General features: G+C 46.5%; 1 protein-coding gene across 4 annotated transcripts in view; it reads left to right on the top strand.

Moving 5' to 3' along the window:
* LOC137439777 (SAM and SH3 domain-containing protein 1) overlaps window positions 1-23,760 on the top strand; it is a 570,774-nt gene that overhangs the window by 299,680 nt on the left and 247,334 nt on the right. For all 4 annotated transcript variants that reach the window (XM_078768572.1, XM_078768570.1, XM_078768571.1 and 1 more), the window contains exon 3: window positions 3,657-3,706. In XM_078768572.1, coding sequence (XP_078624698.1) covers window positions 3,657-3,706 — 50 coding nt within the window. The remainder of the gene's footprint in view (window positions 1-3,656; window positions 3,707-23,760) is intronic.

Raw genomic sequence — 23,760 nt, 5'->3', positions numbered from 1 at the left:
TTGACAATGATGGCCTACAGGAAATTAGTTCATCATAGCTCAGTTTCAGTGGTTCAACGTGGCTCCAAGCAGCCTGTGACAACTTGATGGACGACAATGGCCGACAGTAGCTCACATTCAGGCTGTGTTCAACACTTGTTTCGAGGACTCTTGCTTATTACTCGAGCGCTTTCCAGCAATCATGGACATTCGTTTATTTATATCTTGACCATCATTTGTTCTGATGTCAATCACGGATTTATTTAGGCAGCCCATCATTGCCCGCCATGACTGGTGCACTTTCTCATTGCTGCAGCTGAAGTCATTTTTTTGTCCCAACACGCCAGCAATCTCCACTTCGATCCTTTAATTGCCCTTCGTAATACAACCTAAAACCAACCTCCCTTATCAAAACATAAATTTGAGCCGGCACTTCATTAATATTTCTCTGCTCATTTCATTTCCCCCATGACGTCCCGTGTTCAATCCAGAAACAAGATGGCCAAACCCATTTGCTTTGCTCACAATTACCTGGAAATCTGAGAATCCTGCTTTGGTCTAATCATTAAAGTCTTTTTTCTCCCTCTATATCTGTTTTGTCTTTCTCTCCTCTTCTAATCCCATGTTTCTCACCTTGGAAATTTATCACAAGGACAAAGGCCTAACTTTGCTCCTTCAAAAGCACTTTTCTTCTTGTGAAGGACTTTTGTTAATTTAAAGTATCGGCAACATTTTTAAATATATGCATCGGTGTAGCAGGAGCTAGTGAAATGTCTTGAGGATTGGAGAGGTGTAATCACATTTTCGAGTTAGAGCAACGAGCTCGGCTTCCTCCATCTGAAAAATAGATTTTATCAATGGGAATCCGATAAGAGTATCCAATCCACCTTGGGGGGCGATGTTCGACCGACGTTTTGAGAGTTAGCTCAATGATTATAGGCCTTCAATTGATAAATCCACCGTGGGCCTTGTCTACGGATGCAGAGATCAACACTAACCTTCATATAGACTCGAATTCAAATGTATATTCCAAAAGCATGAGTGGAAATGAGAAAAATTGTGCAAATGGAATAAACCCCAGCCCTCTGCCTTCGACAGATCTCCCGATGTCCCTGTTCTCCACTGTTGTGCTTGTGCACTTCTGTCTCTCTCCCCATCTTGTCTCCCCCTCCCTTTATTATGTGTTATGTGTCCGTTTATGGTTTTTGTGTTTTATGTGCTAATGTGTGTTTAATGTGCTAGCTCTTACACGAGCCTCGATCTTGTATACAAAAAAAAACAAAAACAAAAAAACATTTACAGATTTTAGCAATTTCTGGAATACTGGAAAGTGTTTGATCCGAAGTGACAGCTATTTGAAATCATGGAAGTGGATGGAGATCAGGTGGTGATCCCCAAAGAAAGTTACTGGACACCAATTTTTTTAATCTCAGAAAGAAAGGAATTCGTTGTTGTGGAAGAGAACACATCATCAGGTTCCATGGATAGGTAGATCTGGATGTCATCAGCAAAGCAATGAAACCTGATGGAGAAATTGCATGCAATTGTACCAAGTGGATGCAAGCAAAGAGAAAGCAAAAGTGGACCACGAGAATGTCACCGGGGAACACCATCAGATAGATGAAGTGCCAGCAACGTTTACCCTGGATGTGCGATCTACAAGATAAGACTCAAACCATTAAAGAGCAGGCCCAGTGATACCAAAAAGGGATTGGAGAAGGTCAACCTACATCGTATGGTCAAACGGTGTAAAAAGAAACAGAAAGATGCAGAACATTGCATAGAATATCATTTGTAAGGACAATCTCAGTACAAGGTAACTGCTTGGAAACAGACTGGAAGTCCCCGACAACCAGCAGGGGTTCGAAAAGAAAATGCTGATGTAGATATTGCAGAAGCCGATTGCAATAGGATGTCCTCGAACCTTGGAAATGAAAGGTAAAAGAGACATGAGTCTGTAGTTTAGAAAAGAAAATTGTGTCTCGTGAAGGATGATGAATTTGTGTTTGTTGGTTTTTTTTTTTTTTTTTTTTTTTTGTATACAGAATCGAGGCTCGTGAAAGAGCTAATATTTATCACACAAACAAATCAAACAGACAAACAAAATATATAAAAAGAGGGAGCGGTAGACAAAATGGGGAGAGAAGGGGAAGCACACAAACACAACATTTGAGAGCGGGGACATCGGGAGATGTGTGGGAGGGAGAGGGCTTGGGGGGAGGAGGCGTGGGAGAGGGGGGGCGGGAGAAGTATAAAACACAAAGACACCAAGGACTTCCAGGAAAGAAGTTGGTATTTCAAAAAAGTGGATTTGGGGTGGAATTATTGGGGGTAGAAAAGATCAAGGTTTTGGATGGGGGAAGATAAGAGATGGTGGTTGCCAGTTTATTACCTTTGCCAGTTTATGTTGCCAGTTTATGCTGTTCATATGTTTTGATTATTATTATTACCCTTGCCAGAGGCGAGAGTATTGCATTTGAGACCGTTTGTCTGTCTGTCTGTCTGTCTGTCTGTTTGTTTGTCCGCACCGAATAATATGATTTTCTCTGCAACCGTTGGTCCGATTGACAGGAAATTTCCACCATCGGTGCAACTCCTCCTGTATAAGTTTTTAAATGAGAATTATGACGTCTTAGGTCACGTGGCACGTGCACCATTTTGGAAAAACCAAAAACTTTGCACCTCTATATCTCCGAAAGTGCTGAATAGAAAAAATTGAGACATGCCTCATTGTAAAGAACTCTTCATGGGGAATAAAATATGTTAATGATGATGTCATAGGTGCCTCCATTATGACGTCCTAATTCGACAAGTACAAAACTTCATCCGATCAAGATGAAATTTCTTGAGCATAATCTCGCGATAAATTGGTTTAGAAAAAGATAATGATGACGTCATCGGTCACGTGGTTCGGCCGCCATCTTGGAAAACCCGAAAAACTTTGCACCTCTATATCTCGGAAAGCGCTAAATAGAAAAAATTGAGACATGGCTCATTGTAAAGAACTCTCGAAGAGGAATAAAAATTGTTAATGATGTCGTAGGTGCCTCCATTATGACTTCATAATTCGACAAGTACAAAATTTAATCCGATCAAGATGAAATTTCTTGAGCATCATCTAGGAATAATTTGGTGGAGGAAAAAAAAAATAGTGATGACGTCATCGGTTACTTTGTTCTGCCGCCTTAAAACCACTGAAAAACACCGGGCGAATCCCTTCTACTTGTTGAATCTGATTGCTCTTTCTTGTTATTAATATTATTATTGTTATTATATGATTATTGTTATTATTATTATTATTATTTGATTAATCAAAGACAATTCAAAGTTGGAGGTGTTTGCCTGAAATGCTGCTGATGCATGAAACAATTTCTGATTGGATTGATTGGTCTGTTTCTGAGTGGTCACCGATGATTTTTTGATTACATGACTTTTGAAGGCCGTTATTAGTGGTTGTTCAGTGTCTGTATTGTTTTGTATTTTTACATTTTCTTTATGTTATCTTTTATGTAAACCTGTGGATACTGAATTACAAAAGTCACTGCACCCCATCTATCGCTCACTATTTACTTTGTTCATTTTTTACACTTTTTTGATTTTCCTTTCCATGGCACTTGCCTGAAGAGAGCTCTCATTGACTTCCTGTCTTTCATCCCTTTCCCAAACCTTCATCTTAGAACTTCTGCAATTCCCAAAATGAAATCAACTTACCTGACTCCGACCAAAGGTAAATCCACAAAGCCCATTGGTGTTCTTTTCAGTCATGAGCCAGTTGCTCTTGCTAAAAGGAAGAGTTAATCTTGAAATAAGTGTTTCTGGTTTGTTGTTGTTGTCTGTGTAAAACTTCCTCACAATGCCCATGTAGTGTAACATCAAAGCTATATTACATACATGTTCTTGACTGTTATTTAATTGGTGCCACCATGTTGATGAGCAACGATCATGCAGCGAAAACTGTCCATTACGAAGCTCATGTTTACCTATTGTGATCACACCTGACTACAAGTATCTTTATCAGTGGTAGTCAATCAGTGTTTGTAGCTACATTACTTATGTCTGTTAGTTTCGGCAACATCTGCACATCATTACAATAGCTTTTGTATTTCTTCAGTCAATCACTGGAGAGTTTGGAATACATAATTATCGTTGATTTTAAATGGTCATTGCCATGCCTGGGAACACTGGTCACGCACTTCGTTTATTAGCACTCAACTGTGGTAACATGATAGTAGTTTGTTCAACGGCTTCTGGCTCATGCTCCAAAACATATTGAAAACTAGAGAGGTAATAGAACACGTTACCCCGCACTGTCTTGAGAAACAAGGACATGGGCTGGGTCTATGAGAGACAAATTTGATTGGTCATGATGCTGTAATATTTTGTCCTGCTAAATGGAAGGGTTTTGAAAAGTGTCAAAAAGGAGATTTGTGTTCTGCAGTGTTCAAGTGTACAATTTAATTGATATAAAATGAAAATTTTGAAGGTTGTAGGGAAAAAAAACTTTTTGGGAATTTCACCACCGTTGATGCAGCATCTTTTACACCTCCTGATTTAACTACTTTTAATGCTACTTTAGTTCTTCGTGCCTGTTGTTTGTGTCCTTTATGACTTTAGTAAGTTCCCTGTTTGGGATAGTTTTCAATTTTGTTTGATGCCAGACAGGCAGACAGACTAAAAATATTATCTCACTCCTCTCTCTGCACATGTACAATCGGAACTAATTCATTGCCAAAGTGCTACGACACTACAGGTTCGTTGTACTCTTCACATTCTGTTGAAATCAAGTTGTTCCTCGATCATAAACTGACGTTTGTAGATGGACAGACAGACAGAAGTGAAACAATTGCTTCACCCCGCTCTTCACTTCGCATGTGCAGCGTAAAAATAACATCAAAGAAATCAATTGTTTAACTGTTTTCCTTGTGTGTGTATATATGTATATATGTATATATGTATATATGTATATATGTATATATGTATATGTATATGTATATATATATATATGAGTGAAAAATACATACCTGGTATTTTACCATTATGTATTGGAATAACCATTGAATGTTGTTACCATAGTAACATGAGACAATAACAATGTGACAATTGAAAACATTTTGACGTACATGTTCTAACATTTAACGCAATTTCTTATTTCCAATTTTGTGATCAATCATGGCTGGGAGTGTGCTCTCCGTATCTGTAGGCCATGCCGACACATCATTAATGTGAGATGGTGTTGGCATCATATGAGTTCAAGTAAAAAGTGTATTTCCCATGCTGTGATTGCCTCAAACTAGTGGTAGGTTTCTTTGAATAGGTACTTGTGGATTTGTTAGGATTTGAGGTTCTTCATAGAGGGCTCGTGGCACAAAGTTGTGTGAAATTTCGGGGTTCTTTTTCTGTCTCATAATTATAGTTATTCATTGTAGTTCAGGAACCGTCTGTACACAGGAAATACAGTACTGTACTTTGAAACTACATTGTGCCCATAATACACAATTGGTGGTTTCTGTTTATCAGGATGTATGACGTCATCAAAGTTACATCTGGTTGGAGTTAACAAGCTTACATTGCTTAGTCAAAATTTTGCATCTGCAATTAATTGGGTGAAATGTGCGAATTGTTAGAAATTCTTTCACAGCTTGTCCAAGGTGTTCAGGACAGTTTTATGAGTTTTGGGAGATGGTCTTTATAAATAGTGAGAAAATGGAACATTGCTATAGATAGTGTGTAACAAGTGTCCAGGCTTTTTCATTCTTCTTTTTAACATGGTCTGTAGCTCGTGGAGGATCTGCAACACAAATCGCGCACACTTGCAGACAAATACATGGACAACACCGGAATTGACTTCAGACATTATATGAAGAGCCTTGAAAGCTAGGCCCACTCTTCACTGCTCACTGAGGAATGGACTGTTTAAAGACAGACTAGCAGAAGTACCCGGCATTGCCGGGCGGGGGAGGGGAGAGGAGGGGAACGGGGGGGAGGGCAGGGGAGGGGAACGGGGGGGAGGGGAGAAGAGTGGGAGGGGGAGGGGGAGAGTGGAGAAGAGGGGGGGATGGGGAGGGTGAGGGGTGGGAGGGGGGGAGGGGGGAGGGGGGAGGGGGAAAAGGGAGGGGGAGGGGGAAAAGGGAGGGGGAGGGGGGAGGGGGAAAAGGGAGGGGGGAGGGGGAAAGGGAGGGGGAGGGGGAAAATGGGAGGGGAGAAGGGGAGGGGGAAAAGGGAGGGGGGAGGGGGAAAGGGAGGGGAAGGGGAGAGGAAAGAGGTGGGGATGGGGAGGGTGAGGGGGTGGGGGGGGAGGGGAGAATGGTGGGGGAGGATGGAAGGGGGGAGGGGAGGGGGGAGGGGAGGGGGGAGGGGAGGGGGGAGGGGAGGGGGGAAGGGGGGAGGGGGGAGGGAAGAGGTGGGGATGGGGAGGGTGAGGGATGGGAGGGGGGGAGGGGGAGGGGGGAGGGAAGAGGTGGGGATGGGGAGGGTGAGGGATGGGGGGAGGGGGAGGGGGAAGGGGGAGGGGGGGACCCGGCAGAAGTGCCCGGAATTGCTGGGCGGGGGAGGGGAGGGGAGGGGAGGGGAATGAGGGGAGAAGAGGGGGGGAGGGGAGAATGGTGGGGGAGGGAAGGGGGAAAAGGGAGGGGGAGGGGAGAAGGGGAGGGGGTAGGGTGGAGGGGGGAGGGGGGAAAGTGGGAGGGGGGAAAGGGAGGGGGAGGGGGGGAAAGGGAGGGGGAGGGGGAGGGGGGAAAGGGAGGGGGAGGGGGATGGAGAAAAGGGAGGGGGAGGGGGAGGGGGAAAAGGGAGGGGGAAAAGGGAGGGGGAGGGGGAAAAGGGAGGGGGAGGGGGAAAAGGGAGGGGGAAAAGGGAGGGTGAGGGGGAAAAGGGAGGGGGAAAATGGAGGGGGAGGGGGAAAATGGAGGGGGAGGGGGAAAATGGAGGGGGGAGGGGAGAAGGCGAGGGGGAGGGGAGAAGGGTAGGGTGGAGGGGTAGGGTGGAGGGGGAAGGGAAGGGGGGACGGAGGGGGGAGGGGGAAGGGGGAGGGAAGGGGATGGCCAGTCAACAATGACGTTGCAGTTCTCATGGTCGGAGAGCAGCACAACAATCGGACATAGTCCTGCATATTCGCAACAGCACGAAGCGGATTTTGGAGACTCACCGATCCTGTGACGTCCTCCAGTACCGGCGTTGCCAGGCGGAGGAAGGGAGACCCGTACATTCCCAACCCGTACATTCGCCCTCTCGACTCAAGCTCACTCGGACAAAAGCCTCGCACAAATTACACCGTGAAGGCCCAATGGTCATGTCTATGCCACAAATCACGGGCGCACTGAATTGAAAATATATAGAACGCTCATACTCCGTGAAAAGTGAAGCCGCCGTGTCGCCATCTTGGTCAGCACGACTCGACCAACTCGCTTCGCGGATCTCGTTTTGTGCGGCAATAAACTGCTCCAATCGGTTACGGAAGGGTTGTGGAAAGACGTTTCACAGCTGTTTCAAAGACATTTAATTCATATCGCACAAAATAGATATAAAACACGATCGCATAAAAGGTGAAAAAACGTGTGACGTGTGACGGGATGGAACGTCACGTGATCGCTCTGAGCGAATCAGTCTGGCGGCGGGAATGGAACATCACGTGATCGCTCTGAGCGAATCAGTGAGCTGCTCTGGAACCGGCTGAGATTAGCGGGTACCTCGCTGAAATGCGCTGAGGTAAATATGAATAAAAAATATGGATCGTCAAATATTTTGAGTTCGGCCATGTTCGTCCCAGGCTCAATGGCCATGTCTATGTCAAATATCAAGCACGTCAGCCTCTCCGTTTAGGAGTCTATCGGTAACATTACACACACACACACTGTATAATACATATACTGTATACAGACTTCCTTTTTTGGTGCGTTGTTGGATATATTTATAAAGAGATATATATATATATACATACACGTACACACACATGGTGAATGCCTTCTGTATGCCGTCTCCCCCCCGAAACACGGAAATGCTCCTCAGAGAAAAACAAAATGTGTTAAATAAAAGTTTCTTCAAATTAATCGAAAGCAACAGAAAAATTATAAATTTTTCCATCTGACAAAAAATTGATCCCGGGCAGTGTATAGGCAACAGATCGCTGCGTCGATCGCTCCTGAAAGTTTCTTTGCTTTGCTGTTTTTTCTTTGCTGTTTTCTTTTATCCTTTGCAATTTTTGAGCTCTTTCAACCAGCGCAAGAATACAAGGCTCCCTTTTTCTTCTTGCTTTAAATCATGGCATTTTTACCTTGTTTCTGCAAGCCTACTACTGTATTTTGATGCATACGTACATGCTTTTTGATCCCACTTCCTCAATCCTGTTTGTTCTAAAATTTGGTGGAGCAGTACTTAATACAAATTATTTGATGGCTGCTTTTTCTTTTCTTATTTTGCATCAGTATTCACGTGGCTAGGAACATTATCACTTCATCCAAAGTTCGTGCCCCCATGTCAGGATTATGAAGTGTTGTCGCCATGAAAAAACATGGAAGCTCCGCAAAAGCTATGCGGGCTGGAATGCAATCAGTGCTGTGTTAATGAACAGATCAATACTTCATGAAAACATTTACAATCCCTTCACCCAACCCGTGCCCCCCTACACCCCTGCCATAAACAAAACAGATAACTGTCAGGCATCTATATGTAGCACACAAAAGGTGAAGACGTGAAAACAAATGAAATGTCAAACAAAAGCAATTGTAAGTAAAGAGAATCGGTGTATACCAGCTCAGCATATACAGACTATTGAAGGTATCCAAACAGACAGCCATGGCTCTCCTGGAAGGATTAATCATCGCATCGAATCGATGCGTTCTCGGGTAATTTTAAACAAATTTTACATTATCAAATTCAGGCAGAGGGAGGCTGTTGTGCCTGATAAGCATCAAGTGAGACAGAGGTTCAACAACAGGTTTGCTGCACATCACAATGGTAATGTTGAATGAGTCAAAATATCTCACAGGGATCACGCCAGTCACTGATGGCAGCTTGCATAATAATTGCCTCTTAATTATTCAATTATACTTATGAATCATCTGATTATAATAACACAACCTATGAAGTAAATGTCATGGCAACGGATGTATGGATTAAACAAATGTCATTATCCCTCTAATCGAAAGTAGAGTACCTACATAAAGGTACTCTACTTTATGTAGGTACTCTAATCGAAAGCATTCATTTAATTGCCGAAAACTGATTTATGTGGTTTGTATGAATGAAATGATCAATTCACTAAATGGTCAAAATAAGGTAATGGGATGATTATTTTGGACGGTTCCATTTTTGAGAAGATTCCCTTTAAATAACATGACAGCAGATTATTGAGCCGTTTACTGAGCTCCACTGTAAGCACAGTCAAGTAATATATTTGATAATACCTCCTCACCCCTCCCCGACCCCTTCTGAGCTCCACTATACAGTCAAGTAATATATTTGATAATACCTCCTCACCCCTCCCCGACCCCTTCTGAGCTTCACTGTAAGTACAGTTAAGTAATATATCTGATACATCCCCCCTCGCTCCTCCCCGACCCCCTCTGAGCCCCACAATACAGGTAAGCAATATATTTTATACATTCCCCTCGCCCCTCCCCGACCCCCTCTGAGCCCCACAATACAGGTAAGCAATATATTTAATACATCACCCTCGCCCCTCCCCGACCCCCTCTGAGCCCCACTATACAGGTAAGCAATATATTTTATACATTCCCCTCGCCCCTCTGAGCCCCACTATACAGGTAAGCAATATATTTTATACATCCCCCTTGCCCCTCCCCGACCCCCTCTGAGCTCCACTATACAGTTAAGCAATATATTTAATACATCCCCCCTTTCCCCTCCCCGACCCCCTCTGAGCCCCACTATACAGGTAAGCAATATATTTGATACATTCCCCCTCGCCCCTCCCCTCGCCCCTCTGAGCCCCACTATACAGGTAAGCAATATATTTAATACATCCCCTCGCCCCTCCCCGACTCCTCTGAGCCCCACTATACAGTGAAGCAATATATTTTATACATCCCCCTTGCCCCTCCCCGACCCCCTCTGAGCTCCATGATACAGTTAAGCAATATATTTAATACATCCCCCCTTTCCCCTCCCCGACCCCCTCTGAGCCCCACTATACAGGTAAGCAATATATTTGCTACATCCCCCCTCGCCCCTCCCCGACCCCCTCTGAGCTCCACTGTAAGTACAGTTAAGTAATATATTTGATACATCCCCTCGCCCCTCCCCTCACCCCTCCGTGCCCCACTATACAGTGAAGCAATATATTTGATACATTCCCCCTCGCCCCTCTGAGCCCTACTATACAGGTAAGCAATATATTTGATACATCCCCCTCGCCCCTCCCCGACCCCCTTCTGAGCCCCACTATACAGTGAAGCAATATATTTGATACATCCCCCCTTTCCCCTCCCCGACCCCCTCTGAGCCCCACTATACAGTGAAGCAATATATTTGATACATCCCCCCTCGCCCCTCCCCGACCCCCTCTGAGCCCCACTATACAGTGAAGCAATATATTTGATACATCCCCCCTCGCCCCTCCCCGACCCCTTCTGAGCCCCACTATACAGTTAAGCAATATATTTAATACATCCCCCCTCGCACCTCCCCGACCCCTTCTGAGCCCCACTATACAGTGAAGCAATATATTTGATACATCCCCCCTCGCACCTCCCCGACCCCCCTCTGAGCCCCACTATACAGGTAAGCAATATATTTGATACATCCCCTCTCGCCCCTCCCCGACCCCTTCTGAGCCCCACTATACAGTGAAGCAATATATTTAATACACCCCCCTCGCACCTCCCCGACCCCCTCTGAGCCCCACTATACAGTTAAGCCATATATATTTAATACATCCCCCCTCCCCGACCCCTTCTGAGCCCCACTATACAGTTAAGCCATATATATTTAATACATCCCCCCTCGCACCTCCCCGACCCCCTCTGAGCCCCACTATACAGTTAAGCAATATATTTAATACATCCCCCCTCGCCCCTCCCCGACCCCTTCTGAGCTCCACTATACAGTTAAGCAATATATTTAATGCATCCCCCCTCGCCCCTCCCCGACCCCTTCTGAGCTCCACTATACAGTTAAGCCATATATATATATTTAATACATCCCCCCTCGCACCTCCCCGACCCCCTCTGAGCCCCACTATACAGTTAAGCAATATATTTAATACATCCCCCCTCGCCCCTCCCCGACCCCTTCTGAGCTCCACTATACAGTTAAGCAATATATTTAATGCATCCCCCCTCGCCCCTCCCCGACCCCTTCTGAGCCCCACTATACAGTTAAGCAATATATTTGATACATCCCCCCTTTCCCCTCCCCGACCCCCCTCTGAGCCCCACGATACAGTGAAGCAATATATTTGATACATCCCCCCTCGCACCTGCCCGACCCCCTCTGAGCCCCACTATACAGTTAAGCAATATATTTAATACATCCCCCCTTGCCCCTCCCCAACCCCATCCCACACCCTCATGCGTACCTTGAAGGGGCGCAGGGGACTCATTCGTTTCCAAATGAAATGAGCTGTAACCTCATTATTTCTGGTAATTAGCTAATAATTAAGATTCCTTCTTGATTACGGTACAGCACAAGCCTGAGCTATTACTTTTGCATCTTGTAATTAAGATATCAATGATTAATATTTATTTGAAAAAAAAAATGAGAGTTTTTAGAGAAAAATTGCAAAGAACTGATTTTTAAAAGTCCACATCCTGAAGTTATTATGCCGACGTGATGCTGAAATGCCTGAATTATGATAAATGGCGCATTTTGATATCAGATGATGTTACATTAAAATAAAATCGATGATTCTATTTATCGAATGAATAAGAATTTATAATTGTAGGACATAAATACGAACGTTTTTCCTTTCTGTACAAAATCGAGGCTCATAGAAGAGTGGGGGCACAGTGGGGCTAAAGTCGAACTCGGCGAGAAGGGGAATGAAGAAACGGAGAAAGAGGGGATAGAAGAGGGAAGGAACCATATTAATCTGTAATTAAGAGGGTTGGGTTAAATATGGTTAATGAGGGTAGAAAGGCTAGCAGGTAGTGCCTGGAGATGACACGGGATGGTCGTGCACCGCCTCATTAAAGCCCTGGAAGAAGGAGCGAAATTGAACAGTCTCTGAGACGTGGCACCACAAACGTGAGAAAAGAAGAAGAAGAAAAGAGTGGAGTTGTGTAGTGACCTTGGATTTTGTGAGTTTAACCAGGAGGATGTTGCTGGAACAATGTTGCATGCTGGAGGAGCTGGGGAGATTGGGGTTGTACAGGTGGGAGAGCGAGACTGCTGGTGAGGTGTTAAAAAAACAAGAGCGATAGTCTAAAAACGGCTTCGCCGGGCTTGGATCTGCTGAGTGGAGGATCTGCTGTTCCCGTGTCATGTGACCAGATCCTCAGTCTGATTGGTGGATGTTTGTGAGGGCCATACATACATACATACATCTGTCTGTTCCAGACAGCATTGCCCGAAGGGCTTTGTCATAAAAATATGGTTGCCGAACCACGTGACCGATGATGTCAGCAATTTTTTTTGGATCAAGCATTCATTGATCATCGATCGTCATCAATTTTTTCATACTGATTGGATCAAGTGCTCTACTTGTCAATTTATGATGTCATAATGAAGGCACATATGACATACATTATCATTAACCTATGTTATTCCCCATGGGGAGTACTTTACAATGAGCCAGCTTTCAATTTCTTCCATGGAGCAGTTTCGGAGTTGTAGAGATGCAATTTTTTTTTCGGTTTTTCCAAGATGGCGCCTTCAATGGTACCACTTGACCTATGATGTCATAAATATTGTTGTGGAAAACCATTCAGGTCCGCACAACTTTTAGTCCAACGGTTTGGTTTAATTGCATTTAGATCATCACATCATTCCTGTAAGTAGAAATACACAATAAGCATACGATGCGACATCTCATAAAGCCATTCATATCAGTCAATGCAAGCAAGCTAGATATTCTATAAAGGCGTACCATTAACGAGGCTACCGATGTAACATGTCACAAGGGAGAAGTCTCGGAGCACTGACACGGCAACGGGTCTTATAGTCACGCCCCTAGTGGGGACAACAATGACAGCGAGCAGCGAGCATCCCCACCCGGGTTCAGTACGGATACGATTTCACTACATTCACCCCCCCGTCAGAATTATACGGCCGCGTGGCTAAAAGCGAGTGAGCGTCAGCATGGGCGCGGAGTATTAGTCGGCCCAACCGTAGCGGGCCGGGCGGCGAATTTCTCTGCCAGCACGCGTTCGAAATTCCCCGGGTACGGCGTCTCGTAACCCTGTATCCCCGGTGTCAGAGGCGTCAACAGGGTCGGGTGATGAAGGGAGTAACGCCAAGTCGTCGGACCCGGGCAGTCTCGACGGGGGGAGGGTCGGTGGACTGTCGGCGATGGGAGCGTCGGGAGAGGTCATAGTCTCATAGACGGGTTCGACTGGTTCGTCCGATTCCCTACTAAGGTCGTCGACCCCGCAAGGGGCAAGATGACGAACGGAGACAGTAGTCTCACGACCATCAGACGTCATCACACGAGCATGCTCAGGATTAGCCTGGAGAATCTGCACTTTGTCCACAAGGGGGTCGTACTTGCTCGCGCGAACTGCCCGTTTAAGGTAGGCCGGCCCGGGCCCAGCGAGCCAACTGGGCAAAGACCGTATACACCCCGAGCTCCTGGGGTGGTGGAAAAGACGCTCGTGGGGAGTTTGGTTAGTTGCCGTACTCAGGAGTGCCCGGATTGAGTTCAACGCCGCAGGTAGCGACCAAGCCCATTTATCGAGGCCCCGGCCGTGGGTCCGGAGATGGAGCATGACGGCCCTCCAGATAATCCCGTTGAAGCGTTCGATCTGCCCATTAGCCTGGGGTCTATACGGCGTGGTGTAACTAGACGCAACGTTGTTTTGGAGCAGATAGCCGCGCACCTCCTGAGACAAGAAGACTGCACCCCGGTCGGTATGGACATAGGCCGGGTAACCGAACATTGAGAACAAGTTCTGTAAGCAACGCATCACCGTGGCAGCAGTCATGTCCGCGCACATATAAGCAAAGGGGAATCGTGAGTACTCATCAACGATAGTGAGCAGATAGCGAGAGCCGCTCGACACCGGCAAAGGGCCCTTGAAATCCATCGCCAAGCGTTCCCACGGGCGTGTAGCCTTCACCAGAGTCCCCATAGGGGGGTTATAGAAACGCGGTTTGATTTCCGCGCAGATAGCGCAGTCGCGACAGATACGGCGGATATCGTCAATCGAGTAAGGGAGATTCCCACTCCGCACGAAATGAGCGAAACGCGTTACGCCGGGATGGCCCGCAGTAGCATGCAGCACCCGTAGGCCCTCCAACGAGGTGATACCAGCACATGTAGTGGGGCGCGATAAGGCATCGGCGGCCTGGTTATCCTTCCCTGGGCGATATTTGATGGTGTAACAGAAGTCGGCGAGTTCGATACGCCAGCGAGTGATTTTCTCGTTCTTAATGCGCTGGGCGTGTAAGGTGTCGTACATGAACGCAACGCTTTGCTGGTCCGTGATGATTTGGAAGCTCCGCCCGAGTAGGTACGGGCGCCATCGCCGAATAGACTCGACGATCGCATACGCTTCCTTTTCAACGGACGAGTGCCGCCGCTCAGCGGAGGTAAGAGTCCGTGAAAAGAAAGCCACGGGACGTCCCCCTTGGGAGAGGGTCGCCGCGATGGCCTGATCCGAGGCGTCACTTTCGAGGACGAACGAGCCGCTCTCGTCAATGGTTGCTACGGCGGCTCGGGCGATGTCGGTCTTAAGTCCTTCAAAGGCCGTCAATGCGGCCGAACTCAGGGGAAAGGTGTCGCAGGCCACAAGGGGGCGAAGTTTCGCGGAGAAATTTTGCACCCATTTGGAGTAATGGGCGAACAGCCCAAGGGCGCGTTTCAGGGAAGCCCGATCGCAGGGAGGGGCCATGTCGAGCAAAGGTCGCAGACGTTCCTTATCCGGAGAGACAGAGCCATGGGTCACGGTGTACCCCAGAAGATCTATGGTGCGTAGGGAGTATCGGCACTTATCCTCGTTCATAGTTAAGTGATACCGTTGCGCGACCTCAAGGAAGCGCTTCAGATTAGCGTCATGGTGCCCTTGGTCATATCCACAAACCGTAAGGTTATCGAGGTAGACGAAAACATCGGTTAAGTGCTCCCGCGCAACGAGGTCATCCATGGCCCTCTGGAAACAAGCGACCCCGTTCGTCACCCCAAAGGGCAATCGTGTAAATTGGTACAACCGCTGCCCCGACTCGAAAGCGGTATAGATACGATCCGCCCTAGAGATAGGGATCTGGTGGTACGCACTACGGAGATCGAGAGTACTATAGACCGAATACTGGGACACCTGTTGCACTAGCGCGTCCATCCCCGGAAGGGGGTAGGCATCCAGCTGTGTAAAGCGGTTAATCGTTTGGGAATAGTCGATTACCATGCGTTTGCGGTGGGCCTCACTGCGCACCACTAAGACCTGAGCACGCCACGGTGACCTACTAGGTTCTATGATGCCGTCTTTCAAGAGCTGTGTCGTTTCGTCCGCAATGAATTGCATGTCCGCGCGGGAGTAGCGTCTCGATTTTACCGCGACAGGGGTACAGTCGGAGGTTAGATTGGGGAACAGCGAAAGCGGACGGACGTCCATTTGCGCTAGGGCGCACACCGTTAGCGCGTCGTCCGCCCCCACAACAAGAGTGTCAGGCCCACCGAACTCCATTACCAGACGTCCATGCAGCTTAAGAAAATCGTGTCCTAGCAGAATATCAGCACATAATGCGGGTAAAACCATAAGGTGTACATCAGGGAAAACCCGTCCCTTTAGCACTAGTTTCAATCGGCATTCCCCTTTTGTGCTAAGCCGGAGTCCCTGGGATGCCATGAAGATCCGTCGTGTAGACCGCCCGATCCGCCATCCATGCCTGAGCACAAGTCGCTGGTCGATAAAACTATCCGTAGATCCGGTGTCCACCAAGGCCTGAACACAATGGCCCTCAACCATAAGGGGAATAAGGGCTTGAGCCAGGCCAGACGAGGCAGCTGGGAGCGGGACTGAGCCCCCCGAATGGGTCGGACCAGCCTCGCGGGTGGATCCTACACCAGCTGCAGTTTTGCGATCGTGGCCGGAGTCTGCGTTGACCATGGGAAATCCATTATCGTCATCAGAGGACTTTCCCCAGCATTCCGGTGTTTCGCGATTCAAAATCCGATGAGAAAAGGCCTCAGTAGTATTTGACATCGCCTTTTGACACTCCTGGCAGATAAAGGCTTCCGTTGTAGCCGAAATCGCCTTTTTCGTTTGGTCGCTTTGACAAAAGGCTTCCGTAGTATTCGAAATCGCCTTTTTCGTTTGGTCGCTTTGACAAAAGGCGTCCGTAGTAGTATTCGAAATCGCCTTTTTCGTTTGGTCGCTTTGACAAGAGGCTTCCGTAGTATTCGAAAGCTGTTTCTTCCCTTGCGTGGCTCGAGGTTTGGCCAAGGACGCGGCCTTTGTCCCCGATGGAGAATGAGACGGTGGTGGCTTTCCGGTGGCGCCAGTCAAGGTTGTCTGAGCGCCCAGCGGGCCGCAGCGAGGGGCCCTCCCCTTCGAAGACGGGTAAGGCGCTGGGCTCGTGGGTTCTGCTACAAGCCCGTTCAAGGTTGCCGCGCCTGCGCGACCGCGGCTGCGCGTGTCGAAGGGCCGCGAGCCGCGTGCCGATTTCTTGCAAACTTTCGCGTAATGTCCCTTTAGCGAGCACAAATGGCAAATAGCGTCACGTGCCGGACACACGACTCGGGCATGACGAGGCCCTCCACAAAAAAAACATGCGGCCCCGCGCAAGGCCTTGGGTCTGCTGGTCGTAACGGCAGCTGTCAGGGTAGGGTCATCCTCCGGAGCATCCCGGAGTTCAGCAGGCGGATCCACGTCCTCGTCAGTGGTCCTCTCCGGCCGGGCGTGTAGTGAGGTGCCCGCCAAAAGGCGCGTGCGATCATAGGCGTTCGATTGCATCCGCGCTTCAGTATACACCGTCGCTTGCTCAACCGCCGTAGCGAAGGTCAGGTCGGTCTTCTCCAAGAGTTTGAGACGTAGTTCCTGAGAGGAGACCCCTGCTATGAAGGCATCTAAAAGTCGATCATCTTTAGCCTGCTCGGGAGTCCGTGGCTGGGCGCTGTCCAGCATGAGCTGCCGGAGCTCCTGGGCGTAATGATCCATAGGCTCGTTGGGTTGCTGCCGTCGCGTCTGCAGCAAATAACGCGCATACACAGGGCTTTTTTCTTTTATATAAAGCCGCTTGAGCTCCGCGACGGTAAGATCATACGTCGTGCATTGAGCGACCGAGTGGTAGACCCGGTAGTCGATTTTTGAGTGTAATATTGCTAGCTTCGCGGCAGGCGTCGGAGCGGTATCAGGCTCATTAAAGAGATGCTCCAGCTGCTTGAGCCAGTGCTTGAGTTGCAAGCCTCCGTCCGTGGCTTGTGGGTCGGCGCTGAAAATGGACACCGTCAACGTCTTGTTGCCAGCCATGTCAGCAGATCATAAATGCAATTAAGTGTTGTGGAAAACCATTCAGGTCCGCACAACTTTTAGTCCAACGGTTTGGTTTAATTGCATTTAGATCATCACATCATTCCTGTAAGTAGAAATACACAATAAGCATACGATGCGACATCTCATAAAGCCATTCATATCAGTCAATGCAAGCAAGCTAGATATTCTATAAAGGCGTACCATTAACGAGGCTACCGATGTAACATGTCACAAGGGAGAAGTCTCGGAGCACTGACACGGCAACGGGTCTTATAGTCACGCCCCTAGTGGGGACAACAATGACAGCGAGCAGCGAGCATCCCCACCCGGGTTCAGTACGGATACGATTTCACTACAAATATCATTAACAATTCTACTACAGGAGGAGGTACTCCTATGGTGAAAATTGCATGTCATTTGGACCAACAATTGCAGAGAAAACTAATTTTAAAAGGGAATAAACCTGCAAAATGCCGGTGGAAGGGACATACCTACGTACATACACTGGACAGACAGACAAACGCTGTTCCAGACGGCATTGCCCTACAGGCTACGCCGTAAAAAGCAGAGAGGTCACCGACCCGTCTGTGATGTGGCAGCAACGAGCCTTGTGCTTCGGCTTCATTATGAGAGATGCCAAATTCGGAGTCCATCGATTCCAGGGAAGACAGATGTGATGCTGAGGTGCCAACCCATAGGGGAAAGCAGTACTCCATTGATCTGTGGACAAAGACTTGTATGTTGTGAATAGTTCTGATTTTTTCAAGGATTGACTTGGAACGACTGAGGATGCCCAGTCTGGGGCTGGGTTTTTATGCCAGCTTTGCAATATGATCAGCCCAAGCGAGTCATGGCTGATTGTGAGACCTATAAGTTCAATACACTGGAAAAATGGAAAAATGAAGATCTTGAAAAAAAAAAAAATTCGGAAAAATGATTAAGAGAGGATTCCTCAAAGCATGGAGAGGAAAAGGACTGGGCCCAAGACATTGCTTTGAGGCACTCAATCCTCAACTGGTAGAGGAGAGCGTTTTATTGATGGCAACACAATGACTATGAGTGGAAGAAGTCAGAAAGCCAGATATGAAGGTGGCCTTGTATGCCATAGGCAGTGAGCTCGGCTAGCAGAGCAGGAAGTCAGCTCATGTCGAATGCTAGAGTTATTGCAATTGCCTTGAAATTCCTGGATCCGCCCCTGGATGTTTGCAGACTTCCAGGCAGATGGGAAGCGGCCAAAGGAAGACGGGTTGAAGAGAGCAGACAATCGAGAAGGAATAGTTGCGGAGCAGGATTTAAGAACGTTTAAGAAGGATTCGATTTTAGTTGCAACAATTCAAATTTTAATAAGTAATATACATAAAAACGAGTTTTAATTGCGAAATTGCAAAGAATAGAATCACCTACTTCGGAAAGTGGACATAACCTGTTCCCGTTTAATTGGAAAGACTCTCAGAGCAAGGTGCCACCGATATATTTTCAGGATTTCAAACATTTACCTACATTATAAATGCCTTCTGCTAAGGTGAGTGTGCAGAGCGCTGCCAATAACTTAATCTATTAATGCTTAATTCCTCTGATTACTTTAACATCACAGAAAGGTCGGTGGTCCCTCTGTCTTCCACCACCTCATTTCTGGTCTTGCACCCTCTGCTCTTTGTGTGGTATCTCCCCCTCTCCCTCCTCCCACTCAGGTTTGTGCAGGTGCAGGTGGTCTGTCAGTAACCCACTTTTGGTGAAACTCCTAAAATCCAGGCTAACTGTTCACCTCCACTCATGCATTCGTTTTGTCTGTCACCTGTACCTACTCCTCACAAAAGATACTGTGTGATCTAAAGTCCACAAATTAATGCCGGCAGATGGGACACATTTGAACGTCCTTCCGAGGGACGACGCACACATTGACGCCTCCCCTGCTCTGCTGAGTTGGGCCTAAATCCAAGCCTAGGCTAGACTAAAACAGCTCAGAGGTGTGTGTGCATACCTCTAGGGCTAGACATAACCTGCCAGCCCAATGGTAACAATGATATAAAAACTTAACTTTTATATATTTTTTTACTTTCCTGTTCTAAAACTGCAGCAGGAGCTCATTGAATCTTCTTGAACGGGGACACTCCAACAGTGGAATCTATTATTATCGTCATGACCTCCACCGCCAAACGTTGACGGAGGTTATGTTTTCACCCCTGTTTTTCTGTTTGTGAGCAAGATGCCTTGTGAGCAAGATCTCAAAACATTATGGACCGATTTGCATGAAACCTGTTGGACAGGTTGAGATGGGGCCCAAAAACTATACAGAGCACAATATCTCAAATAGTTAAGGAAGGATTATGACAAAACTTGGTGGATGAGTTGGTTAGGCGACAAGAACAAACCGATTAGATTTTGATTAAGGTCAGAATGCAGATCTGGCCTATCAGGGGGATACAAAAGGTAAACTTTTCAGCATGGTGGAGGTATGTGCTCACCCGTGTGCCGTTCAAGTTACCTCGCACGCACAAAGCGAAAAGCGGGATTGAGCATTTGGTTCATGTCTATCTGTCCATCCATCTTGTCAGTTTACGATCATCGCTTTATGATGGACGATCAAATTATTTAAATTGAATGATGTATTGTGAAAACGAATTGGAACATGAAACGGAAGACAAACCTGTGCCGTTTAGCAATATCTTGGCTCTGAATTTGTCCCGATCGCACACGTACGGAGAGGAGTGAGATAATATTTTTACTCTGTCTGTCTGTCTGGTAGTCAAACAAAATTAGGAATCATTTCAAACAGGAATCTTGGTGTTTTTAAGGATGTTATAAAGGACACGAACAACAGGCATGAATAACTAATGTAACGTGTTTGATAGGGTGTCCGGATCTAGTATCCATCAAATTATAGTATCCAGATACGGATCTGGATCTTCACCAAAATCGAATCAGATTTTCCGTGTCACCCACCAAACATGTCCACCAAGTTTTGTCTGAATCCATTCATGGGGTTTTGAGATATCCTGCTCACATAATGGTTTAATAGACACATAATTAATTAATTTCGTATAAATTAAAAGTCGTATAAATGAATTAATTCTGGTAAAATCGGGAATTAATTAATTTATACGACTTTTAAAATCCTTACTTTATTTAAATTAAATTATGTGCTTGAAGACTGTAGAACGCAAATCGCCTTCTAAATATATTCGAGAACCTCCAGGTTTGCAGCACTTGCACGTGTTATATCGGGTGGTGTATAAGGGTGGTTCGATAGCGCTAAACTTCTGGATGTTGTTTATGATCTTTAAATAATTATTGCATTAAAATTAAAGTATATACTTGAACACTGCATGGGGTATCGTGTTCTATGAACTCTATAGTTGTTTTTGTAACAGGACGAGTGTCGTTTAAGAAATGCAGTTTTTCCTTTGTTACAAAAATTGTTTTCACATTCGACTTTTGCAACAATAAGAGATCGACGAAACAAAAATGTTTTCTATCCGGATTCAATAATACCGTATACCACACAGCCAGTCGTGTTTTTTTTCTTGGTATCAACATTAGTAACACACACTGATGTAATGAGGACGATGTTCAAGCAGATAGAGCCACACAACAAAGAGTGATAGAAGGAAAGAGAGAAAGCAAGGTTTGAATCGTGTTTTATTTAACAAAACATTCTGATCCAAACCCAAGCCGAGTGGGAATAACAACAGATGTGCTTTCTTGTAGTTTTCCTTTGTAAGACTCATGCTCTCTTTTTCTCTATTTGTCTTTCTATTTATGGTCTCGGTGTGTTTTTCTCTGTGTCTGCTCATCTTTCTCGGCTCATCTTTCCTTGTCTTCCTACTTCCAATTCCTGTCGATGTTTTTTTTTCTGTCCACGTTACCTTTTCTACATGTGCCATCCTCCTTATTGTCAAATGTCACAAGTAAACCGCATCAGGCCCAGTGCCCAAGTCCACGTGGAAAAGAACGTGGAAGATTTCTTTCCAGGGCCTCGGCCAAGATAACTCTGCTAAATTTTCCTTCGGCAGGCCGGTCCTAATGCCAGGTTCTGAATGTGAGAAAACAACACCAATTTTTAATAGAAGAGGGGAAGTCAGAATTACATTAGGATGTATGGTATAGTACGGAGTCCAAAAAGAGATTGCAGTAACTAACAATATTGTCAAAACAGAAACTCTATTGGAGTTGGGACCCATCCATGTTTGTAACCAGAGCCAGAGAAATTGCTTAGGCACCACCGAAGCTCCGTAAATACTAAAGAGCATGGTTTATGGTCTGATCTGATCAAAACAGAAAGGCACAGTCATGCCACTGGAATACAATATCACACAACCGATCAATTTCAACAGATAATGCTTTTCACTTACAAAACAAATTCTCAAAGAACTTTAGAAATCACAAAGAGGTACAAGAAAGAAAATAAATAATTGAAGTAAGGCAACTCTAAATTATGTGATTTGTGGAGAAATTTCAAAACCGCAATTAATGAGGCTGTGCAAGTTTTAAAAGACGCCGAAAGCTCCGCAGTTGAGCGGCGGATCTTAAGAGTGTTGATTGTCAAAAGTCTTCATCATTGTACAAGGAACTACCAGGAGATTCCCATTGTTTGACTGCACCTGGTGCGGGCACTTAAGGTGAAAGGATTACGTCAGTAAGAAATTTCTGTTTGGAGTTGAAGGTTTAAAAGATGTGATATCACAGAAAGATGCGACTCAATTTTGGTGAACCAGGACTCGAGTTTGTATCTTTGTAGACATTTGTCATACGGGTATTCTGCAATCGCATGTGCTTTAAGGACCACCCTGCTGTTTGAGGAATGGTACACACTGAGTCATAAGGTTTGACCTTCACGGTTTATAGTGGTCTCTGTTGGAGGTTGTCTGGCTCCGTTGGGAAACTTCCAGCTGCTTGTCAATGCCAGTACTTTTGAGTCTGCTCAGAGTATGTGACCATCGGGGAATACAACAACTTAGATCTCCAGCTGTTAATGACACAGCAAGTTGTACAGTTGCTCTGACTTGTGAAACCGTTCATCATACAAGAGGTTGTTAGTGGTACAATAACACTGATGATGATTCTTCTGATATCATCAGTGCTATATATATACATATTGTTGCAGTTTTGAGTTTTGTACAGTCAGTATAATAAAGGTTAAAATTTCCCCCTCATAGTTAGTCACACAAGCAACATGTAGCCTCGCGATAGTGTAGTTATCTCTTAGTATTTGTGAGCTTAGTCCTTTTCCTATGTTAGTTCTGCGTTGAGTAGAGTAAGGAGAATAGGTCCTACTTCTACTGACTATCCCGCCTCCCTAGCCTCATGCCTCTTTGTGCTGACTTTGGTTCATTTTGGGCGAATTAACACGAGGCATGCCTAGGAGGATCGGGGCGGGGCCGAATGAGGGCGGCAGAGGAGCTGACGGTAAGCGCGAGCCGCCAATCCGGGCTCACAGGGTGTGGCGGCAGCACTGCGTCACAGGGCATGGTTGGAAGGTTCGAGAGGGTTCGAGAAGGTTCGGGGCATATCAATATAAGCGGTTGCGCAAAGCCCCCAAGAGGACTCGCAAGTGAAGAGCACGTGAGTAAGCAGGACTTGCGAGTGGAGAGCGTCAAAGGACTGATGAGAGAGGACTCGCGCGCGGTGAGCAGTGTTGAGTAACGACTTGCGAGTGGAGAGCGTCAAAGGACTGATGAGAGAGGACTCGCGCGAGGAGGACCCGAGCGTCAAAGGACTCGTTGAGTAAGGACTGAGCACCAGCGGTTGAGAGTTGAGTTCCAGCAGCGCGGTGAGCCGAAGAGGACTTTGAGAGATAGGCGAGTGGAGGAAAACGCGCATTGAACCAGGATATGAATGATCGTTTTAAGGCCATTGTCCCCGCTAGAGCGGGGGTTAGCCTTGCGGGCCCCATGGCAATCATGGTTCCCTGTTTGAGGCAATGTTTTTATGGCCGGATGCCCTTCATGGCGCCAACCCTTGGTCACGTTTTTACGATGCGCAGGGATAACATTGAACCAGGATATGCGCTGATATATAAAGCGACACTCGGTTGAGCTTAAAGCCGAGCTGCGTACAGTGCATTAAGTTACGCGAGTGATAACGGCTGTGTAACTGCCAGCCGCGCCGAGAGACGCGTATTTTCCTCCTACCTCATCGGCTGCCTTTTGTTCGGGAGACACGCTACGAGGATCCTTCCACCACCTGCTTGCCATCTTCG

This window comes from Myxine glutinosa, chromosome 14 (assembly GCF_964187855.1).
Source record: "Myxine glutinosa chromosome 14, kmMyxGlut1.1, whole genome shotgun sequence".
Taxonomy (NCBI): Eukaryota; Metazoa; Chordata; class Myxini; order Myxiniformes; family Myxinidae; genus Myxine; species Myxine glutinosa.
This window is presented reverse-complemented; position numbering and strand designations above follow the sequence as displayed.